Genomic DNA, 20,829 nt, shown 5'->3' on the forward strand with positions numbered 1-20,829 from the left:
AAACTGTTTGCCAACATGTTAGCTGGAACAACTTCAAATGCCAGCCCTTTCTACTAGACATTATGTTTACACAGTGCTTAAAGTAGGGAAAGTAGTGCTGTTGGGATTAATTTTTAATAAACAAAACGAAGAAACAAGAAGAAGTAGGACTAAACTTTTGTGGTTATTTAGGGCAAAAAAAATCACAATCTTGGTTTAAAACTGAAAAAGTCCACAGTGGCTTCGAGCACAAGACGTGGTGTGTTGGACCTGGAACTACAATCGTTCCTTAACCCTGAACCAAAGCTGTTGCACAAACCTAACCACGATGTAAACCCTAATCTCCAGCTATCATTGTTCTGCACTTTGTACGGCCACAATCCACCTTGAACTCCTCTGACAACTTGCCTGCAGCTCAAAATCGTAACACTTTCCTGACACTTCCCCTGCAAAAAACATTTCCTGTGAACAAAGTCCAGGCAGCAAACAGATTCCTCAGCTAAACAAGTAGCAAAACAAACTGCATACAAACGGGGTTGTTTCAGTTAATGCAGCTTTTATCACACAGGGCTTTAATTGCTCTGCCATCTCTTGTCATGTAATGCCATGCCATTTTTGAGTATTTATATATTACAGACCCAGCTAACACCTCCCATTGGACATAGCAGCTAATATCAAGGGTCAGAGCTGTGTGTTGGAATATTAGATTGTAAAAATTTGGTTTCCAAAAGTGGTTGTGGTCAAATTGATCAATTCCTTCTCCTCCAATCTAACGAGGTGGGTGTGGAAGGTGCAGGTGGATGGGAACAGTCCTCCAGAGACACTGGAGGACACATCTGCTTCTTACACAATCAAACCAAATCCCTGAATTTGATCAAAGAAAAAAAAGTGACTAACAACTCGGCTCAGAGTTGTAATATTTGAATTGATGGTGAAGTGTAAATATCTTAAATCACGGACAATTAAACAATACATAAGAGCAAAAAACAATTTTGGCTGGAACTGTCCTTAAAATGATTTGAAAAACATTAATGTAAGTGAAAACTGGCTGGTGATTTCAACATACTGGTAGTATATGAGCGTTTCCCTCAGGAGTCTCCTATTCTGTGTCCTCATCATATAAGAACACAATGCATCCTTTCTTTATGATCCAGAAAGTATTTCTGAAAAGATATCCCACTTAAGAGGTGCTAATTGGAGCCATGCTTAGATCAAAGAAAAGAAACTGCTATATAAAAAGCTGAAGGCTCACATTGCCATGGCTACCTGCTACCCTTGGCTTTAATTGCCACCATAATTACAGCTTTTAATTTTTCCACATCTAAGAGTGCTCTGGCAGTGTATTCTACTCTAAACTGTGGACATGACCTGCAGTTTTGCCTCCTGCTGAACGATGGCTGATCTTAAATCTACCAGTGGAAACATTTTTCATGTCTGTATTTTAGAGTAAATGAACCTCCAACCTTGCCTGTCGACCAGATAGCAGTCAGGCTGATTAAATTCCTGCACAAGTCGAAGATGGGTGGAGCATAACGTTATGTTTTCTGTCAGATCTATATGTATCTGTCCACGCTGGCCACACAGTCCCACATTCACAGATATTTCACCATTATAAACTTTTGCATTGTACTTACCCGTCACTAAAAACATAACCTGTAAGTAAAACTGCACTAAATGACTGACATCAGAGGGCTCCTGTTAAAATAAATAAACAGGCTGAGGTCGGGCGGCTCATTTTTACACTCGCCTCTGTGAGCGGTTTAAAGCAGCCATCTGTCTGCATAAGGAACAACAAAACAAACAAGCCTTCTTTCTGCACAGTTAAAATAAAGGGGAAATGTTATATTATTCCAGTAAACTGCAATTTTATTGTTAAAACAAGTGCATACACAACACTTCCTGCATAACATTTCTCTGACTTTACAGTTTACTGAACTTTATGACCGTAGCTAGTTTGACATGATTTGTTTCAGTGTGAAGGAAACAGAGGAATGAATATAATCCTCCTTTAAAAACACGAGCAGTTTCAACAGTTGGTGTTCATGCTGTTATTAACAGTGGCCCATTAGTAATCCATGCAGTCTGATATGACCCATATGGACGTGTTGTGACCCTCACTGACTCATCCATCATCCAGTCTGTAAAAAGGTTTTTTTTTTTTGTCTTGGTAAACCAAGGATCTAAATGTCAACCATCCCTCCAAGAAGAAACTTTAAGTTGTATCTATTTGTTTACAATTTTGATTGCCGGCTTCTTTTGTGAAAAGATTTTTTGGGGAACAAACCTCTGAAACTGCTTGTAGGATGATATGAACGGCTAAAAGGTTTCCAGGTAAAGTGAACACACACACACAAACACACAACCATAATCATAGCTACTAACTGCCTAATCCTCACCTTAAACCACATAAAATTTAATGATTTACATTATGGGGACTCCTTTGTACCCATAAGGAAGTCATGTCCCAACAATGTGACTGTGTAAACAGACCTGTGTCCCCACAATGTGGGTAACACATGTCTGTTCACACAGTCACGTGTTTGTATTACTATCCCTGTGGGGGCACTCGACATAATACATCCCCTTGCCCTTTAGCTGACCTTAACTATCACGACTGAAAGCCTAACACTAAGCCTAATCTTAACCTCGTTCTAACCCTAAAACCTGCCCGGGTCCCCTCACAGCCAGCCGCCGGAGGAAAAGTCCCGCCTCAGCTGCTGAGTCTCGGCCTCTGTGAGTGGCTGAAGAGGTGATCGACAGGCGCCGCCGTGGAAACCAAACCACTCCATCGCCTGCTTGAGGGCGGGAACTCCCAACTTCCTGGTCACCTAGCAACACAGAGCTCCAATCAGCCTCCATACACCCCCAACAGACATGTGCAGTGTAGTTTCAAAGCTTTATCAATAATGTCACTTAAACTCATGTTTACTGTTTGTGATCGATGATGCTGCTGGGCTGCATTTGGACTGCGTGCCACTTGATATTAGAGAGAAGCTGGATTTCCATGGTGCAGCATGTGGAGGTGTTTGCGTGGTAGATTGATGCTGCTCGGGCAGTGACATTTAACACACCTTAACAGACACATTTGTAGCCTGGAGCTAATTATTCAACAAGATTTCAGTTTCCTCGCACATCCCACTGAGGCTCAGGGCAGCTGCGAGAACATACAGTACACAACTCTGACATTTAACTTGGTGGTGTTGTTCAGAGTTGGCCTTTGTCTCATTTAGTGTCAGTTTCATATAGAAGTTAACTTCATTTAATTAGTAATAAGTAATTTACTGTTATGTTTGCTGTTGTTTGTTCCCCGTCTCTAAAATGTACAGGATCTGGTCTGTGCTACAAGTCTTACTCTCCTTTGAAAGGATCATGGTATGTTTTCTTTCCACATGTCACTTTAAGTCATATCATATGAATTTCTTACCATTCCAAGAGTACTTGAGCAAAATAATCTGTCAAAAGCCATCTCAAGTAAAGGTAGAAGTACTGATTTTACATCATTATTACATTAATTAAGGTTGCTGCATAATTAGCTTTTTGTGGATCACATTATGAATGCCTGATGTAAAAAATGGTATTTGCATGCGAAGGGGAAGCTGGTGTTTCTGTGCAGGCAGAGCCTCGTAAAAACATGTTTCAGAGACAGATTTTTGTTGAGTTAAACATCATCAAATGCAGACAGTGAACCAAAATCTTTAAGAATGCAAATCTCAGAGGAAAAGAACCCTGAAAGTCTGCAGTTTTCTGCCCGTACCAAGTGTGGTTTATCTTCTCCCACTGAGGTTTGATGCAACCAGTGAGATTATTTTGGGCTCCAGATCAGTCCTAAGAAAACTGACTAAACCTCCAGTCTGTCACTATTTGTGGGAGTTTGTCTCTGAGGAGCGTTTTGTGCGGTACGGTGGATAAAAGCGTCTACCGTGCAGCAGATGGTACTCACGGCAGCGTTGGGCTCGATGAGACGCTGCTGCAAGACTCTGGCTTCCTCCCAGCGACCTGACGCACACAAACGCTCCAACTCGCACAGCTCCCGGCCCAGAACGTTGGCCAGCGCACACACTCCGCCAACCGCACCTAGACAAGCAGGTCGCAATGAAAGGATCACTTTAAGTTTTCTCTCTTTTTAATACAATGATATACTGTTATAGAATGAGATATTGACTTGTGTCAATTAAAAAGGAAAAAAGAGGGAAAACAAGGTTCAGTCTACAGCCACACTTGCAGCTCTGTGAGGCTTTTTTCTGAGCTAAAGGATTTCTGGGTGGCAACGTTCATATTTCTGCAAACACACCTGGTCCAGATTTTCCGGGTTATACTCTCAATCACGCTCGATCAGTTCACTTACTACGTTTACATGCAATCAAAAACCCTTTCATAACCGGAATATCAGCAATATCAGCAATAAAATTGCGTCATGACGTTCTCCGTGTGTCGACACGTTGTCCGTGCGTCACTGTTTTGATCAGGATATCCCAGTTGATTACAATTACCATGTATACAGGAATAACTCGGTTTGCTCACGCATGTTAACATGTTATTCCAAATGTTTCAGAAACAATATTGACCATAACCCAAATATTGACTGCATGTAAATGTAGTCAGTGTGTCCAGTTAACTTGGCTCTTACTACCTGCAGAATATTGTATGTTCCACCCACCAATCATGCACAGTGTGCCAAAACATTAGCAAAGTAGGAGAAGCACTTAAATTGCCCAAAAGGTTGAAGAATTTCCTCAACCAGCAGAGAACAATGCAATCCTTCAGCGGGAGTTTTAACGTGACAGCGTGTGGAGAGAATTCAGTGTTCAAACAACGGTGGATAAAACTGGACTGAAAGGACTGAGCTGTGTTTTCTGCCTCCTCTTAAATAAAGCCATCCATCACTCTCCTGCTTTTATACTGCAGTTGTCAACACACAGACATAAATGATTTACTGTCAACAGACATCGTTTTTGAGATAGAAGTCCAGCGTCTCATCCTGTTATTTTTCTTTCCTGACAGATCAGTAGGCAGCAGCGTCTCTTACGACATCTGTTTTTTTAATTTACAGAGCTAGATACAGTACGTATACATTTTCACAGGCAACAAGATATCATGGCCTTTCAGTGTGACATCTCATTGTCTGTGTCTGGTGGAGGAGAAAAGCAGAGACTCTGTCCATGGCCTTGGAGTTGTTGTTGTGGATAGACGAGCCGGCGGCTGCTGATGGGCAGATTTTCTGTCTGATTTATATTTCTGTGGCCCGCCACCGCTCAGATCACACCGCTGACAGCAGCTTACCTAACGCTGCTGACTGACAGGTGAGAGCAGCCCCGCCTCCTCGCTGCACTGCGAGTAGCAGCTCGGGGAGAGAGACGCTATCTGACTCAAAATGTCCAGGAGAGTGGACGAACAGTGAGACGAGGTTTGTAGAACCACAGAAACAGATCTCTACCAACAACACATGCAGGCTAATTAAACACACAGTCCATTGACACTTTAGGTAATGCACTTTGGATTACTAAATTCTTGAAATGAGTCGTTTTTAAGGATTTATTACACCGTTGGACTGGCAGACTGCTTCAGGCTGTAATTAATCTCATGATATGTGCCATGTGGGAAGACAATTAGCTTAGCTTAGCATAAAGACTGGAAGCAGGGGGAAACAGCTAGCCTGGCTCTGCCCTAAGTTCAATAATAAAACTACCAAGACCTCATTAATCACCATGTTTGTTTCATCAGTTCACAAACAGAAATGCAGAAACAATAGTTTCTGGACGAAAACATAACTCTCGGTATCTCTCTTATCCATGAATGCTCTCCTCTAATGTCTAAAAGCTGTTAGTGCCTTTCCACTCAAGCTGGAGATGTTTAAACAATGAAGGTCTCAAGCTCATGGAAAACTGTTCATTGAAGCTAAAAACAGAAATATTGAATCTGCACCAGTTTTAATCAGCACACATGTCAGCGAGATTAATGTTGCAGGCTGCATGTTTTTAGTATTTTATGTTATTGCGTAAATCACATTTGATTTTAGATTTTTGAAGTTTTCTTATTTGTGGAACGAAACCTAAAGTTCTGGTTTCAGTTTGGCTCTCCTTAACGAGCTGACAATAAACATGCTAAAAAATTCACTGTCATGCTGTTTGATTTCAGCTGCCGGCAGCTTCCCTTCAACGTGCTTATGCAAAAACATCACAAAACCCCTCAACAAAGAACAGTTTCTTGCATAATAATGACATGAACAGCTGGATAACACTTTGGGATTTAGCATATTTCTGTTCGAGGAACGGGAATCTTGAGATGAGAGAGTTTGACGACCTAATGAAACACAAGCAAGCCGAGTCTGCAGATTTGGCACCTTCACTGGCAACAGATGTAGCTGATGTGAGTGAACAGTCTTAACTTTGACTGACAGGTGGACGACCCGCCCCTGTCAGCATCATTGTGGGAAGCGTTGAGAGCATGAATCCGGACATCAAAACTTAAACGTGCACTCACAGCATGGACACATTATCATATCAATCACCCACTGCTGTTACACTGCTCCGCATTAGCTGTGTCACACACACACACACACACACACACACACACACACACACACACATACACAGCCAATTACTCCCATATTTCAGTTATGGAGATGAGAGTATGTCAGGGAGCAAAGATCAGAAAGCTGTGGGAGTGCACACGTGTGTATGTGTGTGTGTGTGTGTGTGTGTGTGTGTGTGTGTGTTAGTGTCTGTTAGTCTGTTGCAGTGGGAGAACATGACTCATTAGGTTCCTTAGCATCATACTGATGGCTATCCCCTAAAGTGTTATCTAATCCTAGCTTACAGTACACTGAACGTGGCCGACATACAGAGCAGGTAGGAGACATCCATCATAAGTCTGCCGTGAAAGGTTGCTGAGGTTTTATGATTCACTGCAACTTCACATGAAAGATAACACATGTCCCCGCAGGATGAGTAAAACTCCACTAAACTTGGAAGGATGAAAACACACAATGGTCCAGATAAGAACAGGACAGTTATCCTCTCCTGAACAGATGACACTCTGGACATGAGAGGAAAAGGGCTTGAAATGTGAAAATAAATAAGACAGGAAAGATTCTCAAATATTATGGCAGTGACATTCAGACGTGGCTCTGAGGAAACATGGTTTTGGCTTCAGTCACTCTGGAGAAAAGCATCAGACTCAGATAGATACCATACATTCATGGGCTCAGATTTTGATTTCTATTGCTCAGAGGTTCTTTGTCTCTTTCTGGCTTTTTAATTGTCTGGTTGATCCATTGTACAGAGTTTTGTTCTTCACATACCAAATATTACTGTTCTGTAAACCCTTCAGAGAAGAACATCTAATTGTAAAGAGGACTTTCTCCAACTCATGAGAGGCAGTCTAGAGGAATCCTCTCAGCCATCTGACGGTGCTGAATGAAGCCTCTGTGGCACATGATTCCAAACCCCTGAACAGTCGTGTGTTGTTTTCTCCATTAATTACTGTTTTGTCGTCCTGTGAGGCCTTCATGTTATTGTCTTTCCTGGATGATAGCTTTCTTTCTGGCATCTTTCTTGCATCACAAACAAAGCACAGTAGCTAATAGAATAGCTCGTCTTAATCCTGCTTGTGACAATCCAGTTTTCCCGCCGTTGCCGTTAGCTCACTGCATGACTGTGCACCAACATGCATGAGGGCAGAGTGAATCTATCTGACACTGAGCTAAACAGTCAATGACCAATCTAAAGCCATCTTTCTAATTGATTTAATGGTGAAATGAGATGAAACTATAAAGGCTGTTTGGGAGGTTAGAAACCAATCTAATTAGATTTAAATTAGGACATGTAGCTTGTGCAGCTCAGTATCAGGATGATGTTCAGTGACAGCGACACACAATCCATTCAGGAAGTTGCTCCGTGTGGGCGAAATCTGAAACAACTACAGGAAGTGACCCCAGAGTGCAAGGGTTTATGGATAGAGAGAGGGGGGACACTGACATCTGATAGCCAGCAGTTTCATGTGGATGAAACTAGATATTTGTGAATTATGTGGATGTTTTTTACACCTGTAACTGTGCAGCAGAGACCCAAAAAGAAAGACATACCAAAAGATGACAAATTCAACAAAAAGAAAACAGCCTGGGGGATATGAAGCAGCACTGTTAGTCCTGTTTTAGGGCTTCTTACCAACACTATAGGCAGCCATGAGAAACCCTGCTGAGCCCGCCAACACCTGGAAATCCTGCGTTTTGGTTTTGTGAACCATCAGGCTGATCCGTGTGATCTGAGAACAGATAAGAAGGAAACAGAGAGAAGAGAGAAGAAGGTAAAAAACCAGGAGTGTTTCATTGTCGTCACACCTCCCTGCTGTCAGGACTAATGTCTGGTGTATCTTTTTAATCCCAGGAGAGGCTGTCACAAGAGACGACGACAAAACCAACATCTCACAAGGTAAACAAATCGCTCAAATTGAGACCAGCATTGACTCCTCACATGGTGGATGTTTTGGGAGGAGGGGATCACTCAAGATCCCAAGCAGAAGAAGAAGAAGGAGGCAGAAGAGGAGAAAAGAAAAAACAAGTCCCAAGAGACAAAAAAAGAGGAATCAACTTCAAAAGAGGAGGAGGAGGATGGGGAAGGCACATGAATAATTGATAAGCTCCCTATTTTGTTTTGCCTCTTTTAATTCTCTTTTGTCAATCCTGATATGAAGCGCAGAATCCAAATAAACCTGAAATGTTCAAAGACAAAGTAAGACGACTCGGTGGCCGCTCTGCACATGAAGCTGAAAACTCCGCAGGGAAAACCTACAGCCTATGGTTTCACTCTCCATCACTGTTAGTGACAAGGGTCTATTTTTAACTGCCGGGTGTCAATCAGTTTCCCCTTATCAGTCATTTCAAACACGCAGGACTGTAATTGATCAGTCAGTCAATCAGGTTATAGGAGCTCCTGCTGGGCTCCTGAAAGCTTGAGCATTCTGGCTATTTTGATACAGCTCCCCAGTGGGAAAATAACATCGCAGCAAGAGTACTGTCTGCCCCGGTGACAGAAAAACACTCATTAGTTTTTATTTTTTAGGTCTCATTATCGTCATTAGCGTGCAGTGTGCAACTTGAGAGCACAGGGAAACTTAACCTTCTGAAGATTGGGGTCTTGATCATCCCCACCCAAGATATTTTTTTTTGTTGCCTCAGGGCAACAATGTGGAATATGCTGGGGGGAAAAAAAAATCACATTTCAGTCGTAATTATAAGGTCATAACAAGCATCATAACCATTAGAAGGTAGATAATAATTCAGTAGCAGCAATGCTGCTACCATGGATGGTGCCACTTTGGTCCAGACTGGGATATCTCAGCAACTACAGAATGGATTTCCATGAATTCTGGCACAGATATTCATGTTCCCCAGAGGACAAATCCAGCCGACTCTGGTGAAACCCTGACTTTACCTCGAGCCACCGGTGGGTTACAGTATTCAGACTGGGGTGCCATGAAACCTGTGAAAATACCTTCAAGACTAACAGCATTCCCATCATTAGCAAATGCTAGCATGCTAACGTGCTAAACCAAGGCACTGTGATTTTGAGGACGTTATCATGCTGATGTTAGTGTTCAATAACCGACACAGCATGTCTGGGGACTGAGTCTTGTTGAAGTTTATCTTATGACACCTTGCCTTCATTTTCTGGACTCTCTCAGTTCTGTAAAGAAAGCACTTACTTCTTGCCATGAAACAGATGGGCAGACATTTTCTGCACTTTGCCTTTGCGTGGGAAAGAAAATCCATGAGTATGGCTACATTTTATTCTTTCCTATTCCTTACTTCCACCCTACACTCTATGATATGCTGTCCATACTAGTAGAAATATGAATTAGTCTTACTTTGATTCTATAAGGTCCAAGAATGTGTGAGTTTCAGTTCACTGGAAGCTGACATAGCCACCTTTTAAACCTGCTTGTGGGATCCATTATGTGTGTGTCACTGTCCTCAAGGCCGCTGTCCTCGCTACAATTGAGAAAGACCTGAACCATGCCGCTTAGGTTCCCTTTGCACCTTTAGACTATAACATGTGCCTGAGATCATTACTGCCTGTCAGGTCACCATTTTGTGCCATTTTACATCTCCATTATTGAGCATGTTGCCTTTACAAGTGGCCTAATGAAATGTTGCAACAAATCACATTATATATACATATGCACGCACACGCACACGCACACACACACACACACACACACACACACACATTTTTTTTGTGTGTATATACACACAAATGTTTTGTGTGTTTATAATTATTAATTATGCTCCTTTAGAGATTCATGTGCATGATTATATTTTTCCCAAGTTATTCTAATTTGAATTTGACACTGTGCCACAAGTGTGATTCCACCTACTTCAAGTCACATATTAGAACATGTATAAATTAAAATCTACATAAATATTGGCAAAAGCCCTTTCTGATATGCAGCAGAGGGATCATTTTTAGGTGTAGGCTCTTCTTCATAAGTGAAATATAGAGCTTTTGTCCATAAAAACCTGAATTTTAAAACTCATACTTGTTATATATGTATATTGTATATTATGTTTTATGTATATTAAGTATATAAAAAAAGTTAAGAAATCAGCTTGAACTGTTATTAGTCTGACAAAACATACCGTGAATGTGGAGACAATATCTTTAAGTCCATTTAACTTGTCATCTTTTTTTGTGTTTTTGTAAGAGTTGATGAAAAAACTAGCATTAGCCTGAGTTTGAATACTAGAAATGATCCCGGCTCTCTTACAGGGGTAAGAAACAGTTGTAATGATTTCACTTCAGTAACTTCAGAGAAATTGTTCAGACAGGTTGAATTTAGAGTGCGTGTAAAGGCGATGATGTCTGGATTCACATGTCTGGCACATGCAGGAGGTGCACAGACTTACAGTAAAAACACCCGATGTGTGTGTGCAACAGTGTGGGAGTCAGATTAGAGGAGATGAGATACTTTAATGTGAGAAACTTAAATGATTCCTGAGGGAGCAATTGTTAAAGCACCTAATATCTTAACCACATGACAAGAACATTAAAAGACAGATGAGTTCCTTCTTGAAACATTTTGTCTATTAGAGTGTCACCATTGAAATCTATTAGATTGTGAGGGAGGACAAATGTCTGCAGCAGGATTTGAACTCACGACATGACTGAGCCTGCCAGCTGAGAATCCTCCTGGTTTTCACCATTATTGATTTTCACACAAATGGCCAGTTCCACATCTGACTGCTGTCACTCTCTACTGATCGTCAACATCACAGCATCTCGCTGTTGTGCAGAGAAAATAAAAATGCAGTAATCAAAGTCTTGTGCGCCCGAAATAGGAACACAAACAAATCTGTTTCTACTTGTTGTATCTTCGCACTGTGAGTTTGATTCAAAAGCAGCAGAGGATCTTGCTGCTGTTTGATACTCAAATAAGCTGCAATGTGAGCCTCAAAACAGCTGCTTTTAAAGGAACTTTGCTTCATTATTTCCATTTTATTCTACGTATATTTTATGTGTGCCTCTACGCCACCAAACTTCAGAGGGAGATATTGTACTTTGTACTGTTTTGCATCTGCACTTATATCTGAGAAATGTTCGTTTATTGAGACAGGCTTTCGGTTAGAGAACTTCCGCTGTTTCCATTTCTTCACATTGAATTTCAGCTCCAGTAGCTACAGAAGCTTTACAAACTAATCCTGCAGCCAACTTCACGTCTCCACTGTCTGTATGCTCAAAATGTCAACACTCACTGTTGAGAGCTAACAGCAGTGAGAGCTGGATTCAGGAAACAGCATTTAGATGACATCAACAGTTAATGTACTTGCTGTCAACAAACACGTTAGGAATCATTTACATCTTTCACATCTGGAAACTCAGCATGACTGATAATGTTCACCCATAAACCTTGAAAATACTTCATTATGGTGGTGTCATGAGCTGTTAATTGTTTTTGTTTGATGCTGTCAGCACATTGTAGTATTAACCAACTCAAAGTCATGTTTTAAATGTGATCAGCATTTTCATGGCCTGTTGCTGTGACCCACCTGCATAAATTCAGTTTGTTCTAATCAGTTGGATCCTAACCAGCAGGAGGCTTACACAATCAACTCTGACAAAATGTAATTGCATAAAACGAAGTTATATGAAAACGTTCCATGTGCAATACATGGCCTGCATTCCAGAGACATAGGCAGAGAAAAGGAAAAAGGCAATAAAGAAGCTTTTCCACATGGCAGCACAACTAATCACATGCTATTTTAGATTAATCAGATATGGTCACGCAGTGGGAGGCTGCTGAGAGACAATTCAAACGTGGTCTACACGCCTGTCCACAACAGACTCTTCTAATAAAACACCAGTTTCTCTTGTAGAAATATGCCATCTTGTCCCTGAAAACGCATTTCAAATGTACTTTGGCCAAAATCCAACAAGATTCAAATCCAGATCCATCCCTGCTAAGAATGTAAGACATTTTTGACAATCATTTGTCAAATAGCAGGAGCTGGCTGATGTGGGCAAATTTCTGTTTGTGTTTCTTCTGAATAGTCTTTCTGCAACATGTCTGCCTTCCTCAAACTGACCCATCACCCATTGTTTTCTGTGTTTGGCCTTTTCACGCCTACAATTGAGCAGGGACGCTCTGTGCTTGAACTACACCCACGCTCCTGTCTCCCAGCAAGTGGACAAACATGTTATTTCCCAAATCAGAAATCCATTTGCAACTTCTTGCAAACACTACCCACACAGACGAAAAGGTATTAAGAGCTCAACAAGAGCAAACTGTTCTTTTTGTCAACCAAGTAACCTTGGAATCAACACTGCAGAATAAAACTAGACACACTTTAGTTTTAGGCTCTTCAAGGGTCACTGCTCTCTTCTATACAGCAGCTACTTTACTAAAAATATGTAAATAAAGGAATACAGGCCTGTTTCTGCTGAATGTGCAACATTAAAATGTACTTTCATTGCTCTTTTATTGCTGTCAAATTTACGTGTCACATTCTGCCACAACGTGCATTCTGCATCATTACTATGATAAAAGTTTTAGCATATTGAAAACATCATACTTTACTGTGTTAACATGCAGGTAGAGGGCTACACACAATCCTAGAACCAGAGTTACATCAAGTAACTACTATTTTCTTCACTATAAATCCGACTTCTTAGTTATATAATAGTTTGATTTTACTGCTTTGAGGGCCAATATAAAGCGGGATTCACTTCAAAACTGAAGCACAAGGATGGATCGATAACGACTTCAAACTTGTACAATTTGTCATGTTTATGTTGCTTTACCCTTTATTTTGTTGGTTAGCCTGTTAAATTTGCTGTTAGCAGGTTCTGCAGCTAATATGGCTAGTAGCATTTAGTGTAGTGTGAAGGAATGTTGGCGTATTTAACATTGACAGTGAAGAGAAACAGTGTGAACATTAAGCCTCATTTGGAGCCAGTTAAACATCCAGAATAGCAGGTTAGATGTACACAACTGTTTTTTATGATGCTTTCATGTCTTCTCACATAGCCAGAGCTAACATTATCTCCACGCTTCATATTGCAGCACAAGCTCAGCTAGTTTTGATGGTACAGGAAAGCCCCGACTGCCATGTTGGTATGTGTGTCAGTTACTGCCATATGTAAATGTACTTGATAGACATGCCTCTTTTTTCTTGTCTTAAAATATGTTACCTTACAATGCTAGCAGAGTGGAAAGAGGTAGAATCACGTTTTGAGTGTATCCTGTTTTTTGTAATGCTATGATAATATCCTCAGAGTGGGATAAAAAAGTGTGATACACTGTAAATTTAAGGTCATATTGTCCACCCCTAAAATGCAGTAGGTGATAAGTAGCCAGTTAGCTTATAGCAATTGCTGAAATGATGCTCGGGTATCATACTAAATGTTATATTAGCATGCTAACATGCTAATGTTTAATAACGATGCTAGCTCACTAACAGACTAAAGGTTAACAAACAGTTACAATGCATGCTAACATGCTAACTGCAGGCATGCTAACATGCTAAAGTTGCACACCACTGCTTATCTAGTCACGTTATCTAGTCTCACCAGCTAAATGCTCCACTATGTCCACCAGCTAGTTGTTAACATTGTCTGCCATTTGGTGCTGGGCACAGAGACTATAGTGGGTTGAAAACAGCTACCTGCTGTGGCTGATAATGATGCTTCGAGAACAGTGAGAGTGAACCAAAACAGTAAACAACAAGCTGAAACTCAGTATAAAGCTCTGAACAGCCGAGTGGAGCTGCACTTTCAGCTGATAATACAGGTTCATCACTCTGAGCTACACCTTTCAGGTTGTCACATCATTTTTACATTGTAATTTGCTATTATAAAAATATCTGTAACAGCCGCTTAAATAGCTTCTTTTGTCCAGTTATTTTGTTGTAGCCCTTCTTTCAGAAGTGAAAGCAGATACAAGCAGGCGTCATATGGCTCCTAAATCAATTCTTTACTGATACTGGATTGTATCTATGTATTCATGTTGGCAGCAGTTTGTAAACTGTAGTTCTTTTGTGAGAATTTCTCGATTCTTAGCCTCTGAATTACAAACTGGAAGCTGACATGAAGACTCAGCTACCAGTAAATATGGTCTGAAAAACATGATGTAAATGCGGCATTAATGTAAAGCTGAGAATTAACCCTTTGATAGCAGACAGTGATTGCAGGTAACGACATGGCCTTTCCCATGCTGCCACCCTCTGGACAAACTTCACATTTTTGCCCCACCAGGAGTAAAGATCTGAGAATAACAAAACAGCCTCTGTGTTTTATAATCCTCATCAGTTTTCTTTTCTGGTGTAATGAACAGAATTATTCACGGGGCAGCTAGCGTGGCTTTAGACTTCTAGTGGTTTGTTTTAGTTTGTCTGGGTGGAAAATTCTAAATTCTGGCCCTGCTAAATGAGCCTTGTCTCAATAACCCCCAGTGTCCACTTCTCTCTTTGTGTTAATGCATGACCTGCTTGCTTGGGACAGAAGACCTTACAACAGACGGTACAGCAGACATCAAATGAACGTCTCCTACACCTGAATGGAGGAACACCTGCTGAACAGGTACAGACTTCTAGGTAGAAAACGTGCCGTTGGATGTGGAAACGTAAACCTTCTCCATACAAAGAATATTCTATGCAGCCGCAAGACCATGTTTCCTTTTATATTCCTAACATCTAGTTTGTTATTTAGGTTCAGGAGTTTTTAAAAGTCCCTAAATACTCAGTTTGCTGACTGTTAGAAATTCAATTCTCAGTGTTTTTTAGACTTACAGCAAAAACTGACCTCATGAGACGTCGCCCAGCTTCATCAGTTAATATCAAATAGCTTTATGTAAACGAGATTCAAACCCTGATACATTACATGGAAATCTGCAGCCTGGCAGGTCAACTTAGCGTCGGTGTGGCTGCCTGACTTATACAGAGATAATGTTTCTCTACCTGCAGCACTGTGACTGCTGCACTGCGCTGGCTGCTGGTCAGGATTTCTTCATGACTCACAGACCGTATGGAGAAATAAAAAGATGTTGTGGGAGTGTTTCTTACATCTCCTCCGCTGTCTTTAAGGCCCAGGATGTTTGGGTGCTGAGACAGCTGCATCACAGCGTCCAGCGGCAGCTCCAGGCCCGTGTTGGCCGGCACGCTGTACAGAACCACTGGCACCGGGCTGCTGTCCGCCACCTGTGGGGGGGACATGGAGAGATGAGCCCTTAAATACAACGCCTGTGAAAGTTCCATGTTTGAGTCCCACATTTTTACCTCCTTCTCTTAATCTCTCCATCATTTAGAATAAATTTAACAGCACAGGAGGGTTTTTTTTTTTCAAGCTTTTCTCATTTAATCATCCTCTTGAGCTCTGATTTTCCCCTTAATGTAAGATTTTCACTGCAGTTTTCAGCAGAGAACTCTTACTACTCCATTAAATAGAAATACAGCATGCCAGATCACTGGTTTCCCATCTTCTTAATCATAAATCATTGTCTTAAAATGAGTTTATTCTGTTGTTTTGATACATTCAAGCACACAACATCATAATGTTATTAAAAAATGAGATGGAAATAAATCCTGCTGCTCAACCTTGCTGTCAAGGCACCCACTTTGAATAAAACTGTTGTGGATGTTTGTGCATCCTTTTCTACACATTTCCCCACAATTCAACCCTGCGCACATATTTAGTGCATTTGAAACCCTTCAGATTTTGACAAAGATTCAAAGTGCTGTGGGCTTGAACAAAGTTTGTCCTAGTGGAGTTGAAGAAGTGAATCATGACCAGAAAAAAAACCTTAATCTGTATCCACAAAGTGTACTGCAATTCATGGACAGTTAATGCTGTGTGTGTGTGTGTGTGTGTGTGTGTGTGTGTGTGATGGTTACAACTTGGTTTGAGGTTTTAGGATTACGTACAGATGTGTGTGAGACTGTCAGCTGACCTTTGTGAAGTGCTGGATCAGAGCGCGGCTGTCCATCTTTCCCTTGTAGAAGCAGGGCGTTACCACGAGGACGGCGTCGGCTCCGGCTGCTGCCATCTTCTCTGTGAGCTGGACTGTGGCTCTCGTGGCTGAACAGACAAAAGAGGAGGAGGGCAACTTTACCAACAAGCTTGGCTTTCATTTGCACCTTCGTAACTCTGCAACATATCTGTCAAACACTTTCAAATAAAGACCGAGAGTTGACGGAGTGGAGGTTTAAATGCAGCACGTTTCATGCTTTTTCATTTTGCAGCGGTCTGTTCCCTCAGTTCAATGTGTTTCTGTAGTATACATTCACTTCTCACGTACAAAGCCTCCATATGTACTCATGAACTGCACGTGTCGCCTTAGCAAACTAAACAGGATAACCCTGACCTCGGTTACACACAGCGTATATACACTTAAAAGAAAGACGTGGGAAAGACAGATGGAAAGAGTGAATATCCAGGCAAAGGAACAAAAAAGAAGAGGAAAACAGACCTTGTATTTAAAATGACTTCTTCCATCAGCAGCATTTCATGGTGTAAAGGCCAAGCAGGATCCAAACAATTTTTGTAATAAATATGTCCTTCTAATATTTACTGAATAAATATCTGTGAATAATTGATGAAGTGAGAGCCCAGGAAGTTGTTATATCATGAATGAATGGATGAGAAAGGAGAGAAGCTATAGAACGAGTTAATGCACATCTCTCTCATCTCTCTGAATGTTCATCATGTGCTATAGAACTCAGCAGCCAATAAAACTGTTGCAGACTCCATCTGACTTCAATTATCAGCCCATAAAAATTAATGACACCACCAGCTCATAATGAGCTTAAAATCAAGGTCACTAAAATCTATACTGGAAACACATGAAGAATCAATCAGAGCTCACAGCGCTCCACATACAGGAGGCTGTCAATAAAATCACTAATCTCTCAGTTTTGTAAAATGCAAATGCTTTTTGCTCTGAATAAACAAAAATTTGACTACAGCAGTCTCAGAAAACGGGAAGACTCGCTGGTCTCAGTTTAATTTTTTCCTTTTGTGCGTCTATAAATCTGTGCTCAGTCCCAATAAACTCACTCAGGATGGCTGCAAAACATTTGACTTTAACAAAGAAAACTTGATAATCTTTTGATAGCTTTTACTCCAAAAACACAGCACTCAATTTTAGCACTTGTGATCCGGTTGAACTTTGATCTCGACATGGACAAATGTGTGTTTTGTTGATTAAAATGTCACATATTGTAAAAAACACACACATACACACACACACACACACACACACACACAGACCTACATTCACAGCCTGAGCCGGCCATCAGCAGTTTGTCCGCCGGCAGTGATCGCCTGACTGCCCTCACCACCTCCACCCGTTCCTCCTCTGTCAGGTATGGATACTCACCGTTGGAGCCCTGAACCACCAGACCTGTAGACACAAAACATGCTGTTTTCCTTTTGTTACCTCTACATATGTCACATTATGCTCACCTGTCTGAGACCAACCAACACAGTACTTCCTTCTTTATTTCCTGGTAAAACACTTTATATCAATAATATATGGGTATATGAGGGTATATGATATGAACTTATATAGATTAGTAATCATAGTAGTAGATAAGATTAGTATTAGTGATACCAGCGGCAGTAGACCCAGTAGTGGTCATAGCAGTACGAGCAGCAGATATATGTAGGCTATACAGCAGAATTAATAGTGGTAGGATGCAACAATAACTTCAAAGCACCACTAATGTTAATAGTAGCAGCAACACCATCAATAGTGCGCTTCCAAAACTTCTGTAAAAATGATATATGTAGTAGCACTAAAAGGCCAGCAGAGGGCGACAAACATCTGCAGGCCTCCAGGTGATTTTGCGTTTTTCCTGCGTGCTGAACTTTGTCCTGTCTGTCAGGTCCCTAAACAAACAGCTCATGGCGACCTCAGCAGTTTCTGCAACAGTTAAAGGAGTTTAGAAGTTTGCCTGATGATTCATGTAACTTTCAGGTTCCACCAGAGTTTCCTGCTGAAAAAGACCTCATCTGAGTCCAACATGCACCTGGTTACTGGTTTAAACTCAAGACGTGAACCGTCTGGATCCCTCTCGGTGAGCCCTGCAACCGGGACTAACTTTGGGACCCTTTCTAAACAGGCCTGTCGGAATCCTGAGTTTAGCTCGTTAACGTGCGCTCTGCGCCTCGGGCCTCACCTCTGAAGGGTATCTTAATATATTGCTGCAGGTTTTCCTCAAGTTTCTGGTAGTCCACGTCCTCCTTGGCGGTAAACGGAGTGGCGATGGGCGGATAAATCCCGCTGAGGTCCAGCTTGGCAGCTGCTGAGTAGCTCTGGGCTGGTTTCCATGCTGATGGATGACCTCCCCTGAGCAGGGGCCGCAGACCTCTCCATGCCCGGAAGCAAAGCATTGTGAAGCGGATAGAGTGACCGAGCTACTCGCTCCCTGTGTGCTGGGACTCTGTGCAGCTGCTGCAGCTGAGGACAGTTAATCACTAACCCGCTCTTGTAAATATTGACCAGAAGTTGTGATTTCTGAACAACTTTGAAACTGTCCCAGCTGAAGCGTCTCGGTTCACGCACCAGCGTGTTTTGAATCGGCCACGTTTGACTCTTCGCTGCGTTCACATGCGTGTTTTTCTGCTAGTTTAACACGATTGCCTGAATGGCAGAAGATAGCACTGATCTGAGACCTGCTTGAAGTGACTGGCAGGCGGCTACAGTTTTACAGCATGCTGCCAACTGTGCTCCGCCCAGCGGCTGTAAGGGCTCATCAACCACAAGCGTGTCCCAGGACGGTCAGGAGTGGGTGCAGGGTTCAGAAACTGTGAGGCCTCCAAATGGTGTTTCTAGATATGATGTGACTGAAATATTGATAAGTGATACTTTTAAAAACTTATTAGACATTAAGTTTTATTAGTTTTATTAGATATCCGTCATTTGTGTACAGTGGTGGACTGCAACTAAGAACATTCACTCAAGCACAAATGAGGTACTTGTACTTTCCTTGAGTATTTCCATTTTATGGTACTTTACACGTCTACTCCACACACGATTTAGTTACTGTACAGTTTAAGATTTACAATAAAAGTGGTAAGAGGTGCTGGTTCACCTCCTGGACACCTCCGAGGTGCCACTGAGCAACGCACTGAACCTCTGACTTCTTGGAGCACCAACAGTCCCGACAATCGACATTCCTCCACTAATGCATGTCTGTAGGTCCTGTGTGTGTACTTTGTGTGTCATGGAAAAATAAAGAACACCAGAGTGTAAAAATGTAATCTCCACCAACAAAGGATTAAGAAAATGTTAAATTTAATGTTCAAATGGAGAAGTGAAACCATTACTGTTATATGATAATGAAATATAAATTACAATAATTAGTGTATTACTAACGCTCATATGTTATTGTGACAGATTGTGGATGTGACGGGCTCTACCGCCACCGTGTGGACAAACACGTAATCCCAGTCCTCTGCAGTTTTAGCCATTAAATTAACTTTGATTGATGCAAATTATGACACAAAGCACCAATGTCAGTTTTAATTATTACAGTCGTTTGTGTCTCTCTTTTGCCTTCAGCCTGTCATGAACGCTGAGAAGCAGCCTGTGCCATAAAAAACAAACAGAGAAAAAAGACTGGATTTATTTTAGTAGAAGAAGGTATGAACATACTGTCAGACACATTGATCCACCCCTACACATATATTTGTGTTCTGGTCTGAAGCCGTTTTTCATGGTTTGAGCAAGGCCCCTCATTTCCAGTTCAGGGAAATCTTAATGCTACATCATACAATGATAGTTTGACGGGTGCTGTTTGCTCCAGCTTTGTGACAAGTTTGTTTAAAACCCTTTTTCTGCTTTGAAAATGATGATCCCACGTGCACAAAGAAGGTCCATAAAGAGGGAGAAGATCAGGAAAAGAAGCACAGATGGCTGGAACACAAGAGCACAACATCACAGACTGGGCTGGAAAAAAAAAAAAATCTGTAAACGGTGAAGAAGAAGAAGAAGAGCAAACACATTACATCTGCTAAATGAATCTGAGCATTTCTAGTTTCAGGTTTAGAGCAAAGGAGATGATGTTGAAGGTCAGGAAACATTGTTTACGCAATAACATCAGGATGGGATGAGCTGCTGTTGTCAGACCAGAGGGTTTCACCACAATAACGCCTTGACTAAGACTGAAGACACATGTTTAGTTAACAGCTCATGGTTTCTAATCTAGAGGTTTGTTTAATTTATTTTATTTTCTTGTAAAATATTGAATAAAAACTTCAAATCAAACAAGGGAAAAAGGTTGCAAACTGCTGTGTAAGAGGGATCCTGTTAGTGGTCGACTGATATGGGTTTCTCAATATGTAATGCCTCAGATAAGAT

The 20,829-nt window shown here is 41.4% G+C and overlaps 1 protein-coding gene across 1 annotated transcript; it reads right to left on the reverse strand.

The window, feature by feature from the left end:
* Positions 1–1,829: 1,829 nt before the first annotated feature.
* Positions 1,830–18,971, reverse strand: hoga1 (4-hydroxy-2-oxoglutarate aldolase 1). Its single transcript, XM_076729016.1, has 7 exons — positions 18,647–18,971; positions 17,740–17,868; positions 16,417–16,544; positions 15,533–15,667; positions 8,145–8,241; positions 3,920–4,053; positions 1,830–2,807 (listed from the first exon to the last, which is right to left on the reverse strand). The coding sequence occupies exons 1-7, from the start codon at positions 18,858–18,860 to the stop codon at positions 2,658–2,660; spliced, it is 987 nt and encodes a 328-aa protein (XP_076585131.1). The 5' UTR covers positions 18,861–18,971; the 3' UTR covers positions 1,830–2,657.
* Between the last annotated feature and the right edge of the window lie 1,858 nt (positions 18,972–20,829).

The sequence above is a fragment of the Chaetodon auriga genome, chromosome 4 (genome assembly GCF_051107435.1).
Source record: "Chaetodon auriga isolate fChaAug3 chromosome 4, fChaAug3.hap1, whole genome shotgun sequence".
Lineage (NCBI taxonomy): Eukaryota > Metazoa > Chordata > Actinopteri > Chaetodontiformes > Chaetodontidae > Chaetodon > Chaetodon auriga.

Excerpts from the sequence above, each read along its gene's own strand:
- hoga1 (XM_076729016.1), bottom strand. The coding sequence starts at position 18,860 with ATGCTTTGCTTCCGGGCATGGAGAGGTCTGCGGCCCCTGCTCAGGGGA. Across the intron at positions 15,668-16,416 it reads TGATCCAGCACTTCACAAAG|GTGGCGGACAGCAGCCCGGT; the intron begins GTCAGCTGACAG and ends TCCCCCCCACAG. Across the intron at positions 2,808-3,919 it reads TCATCGAGCCCAACGCTGCC|GTGACCAGGAAGTTGGGAGT; the intron begins GTGAGTACCATC and ends CTGTGTTGCTAG.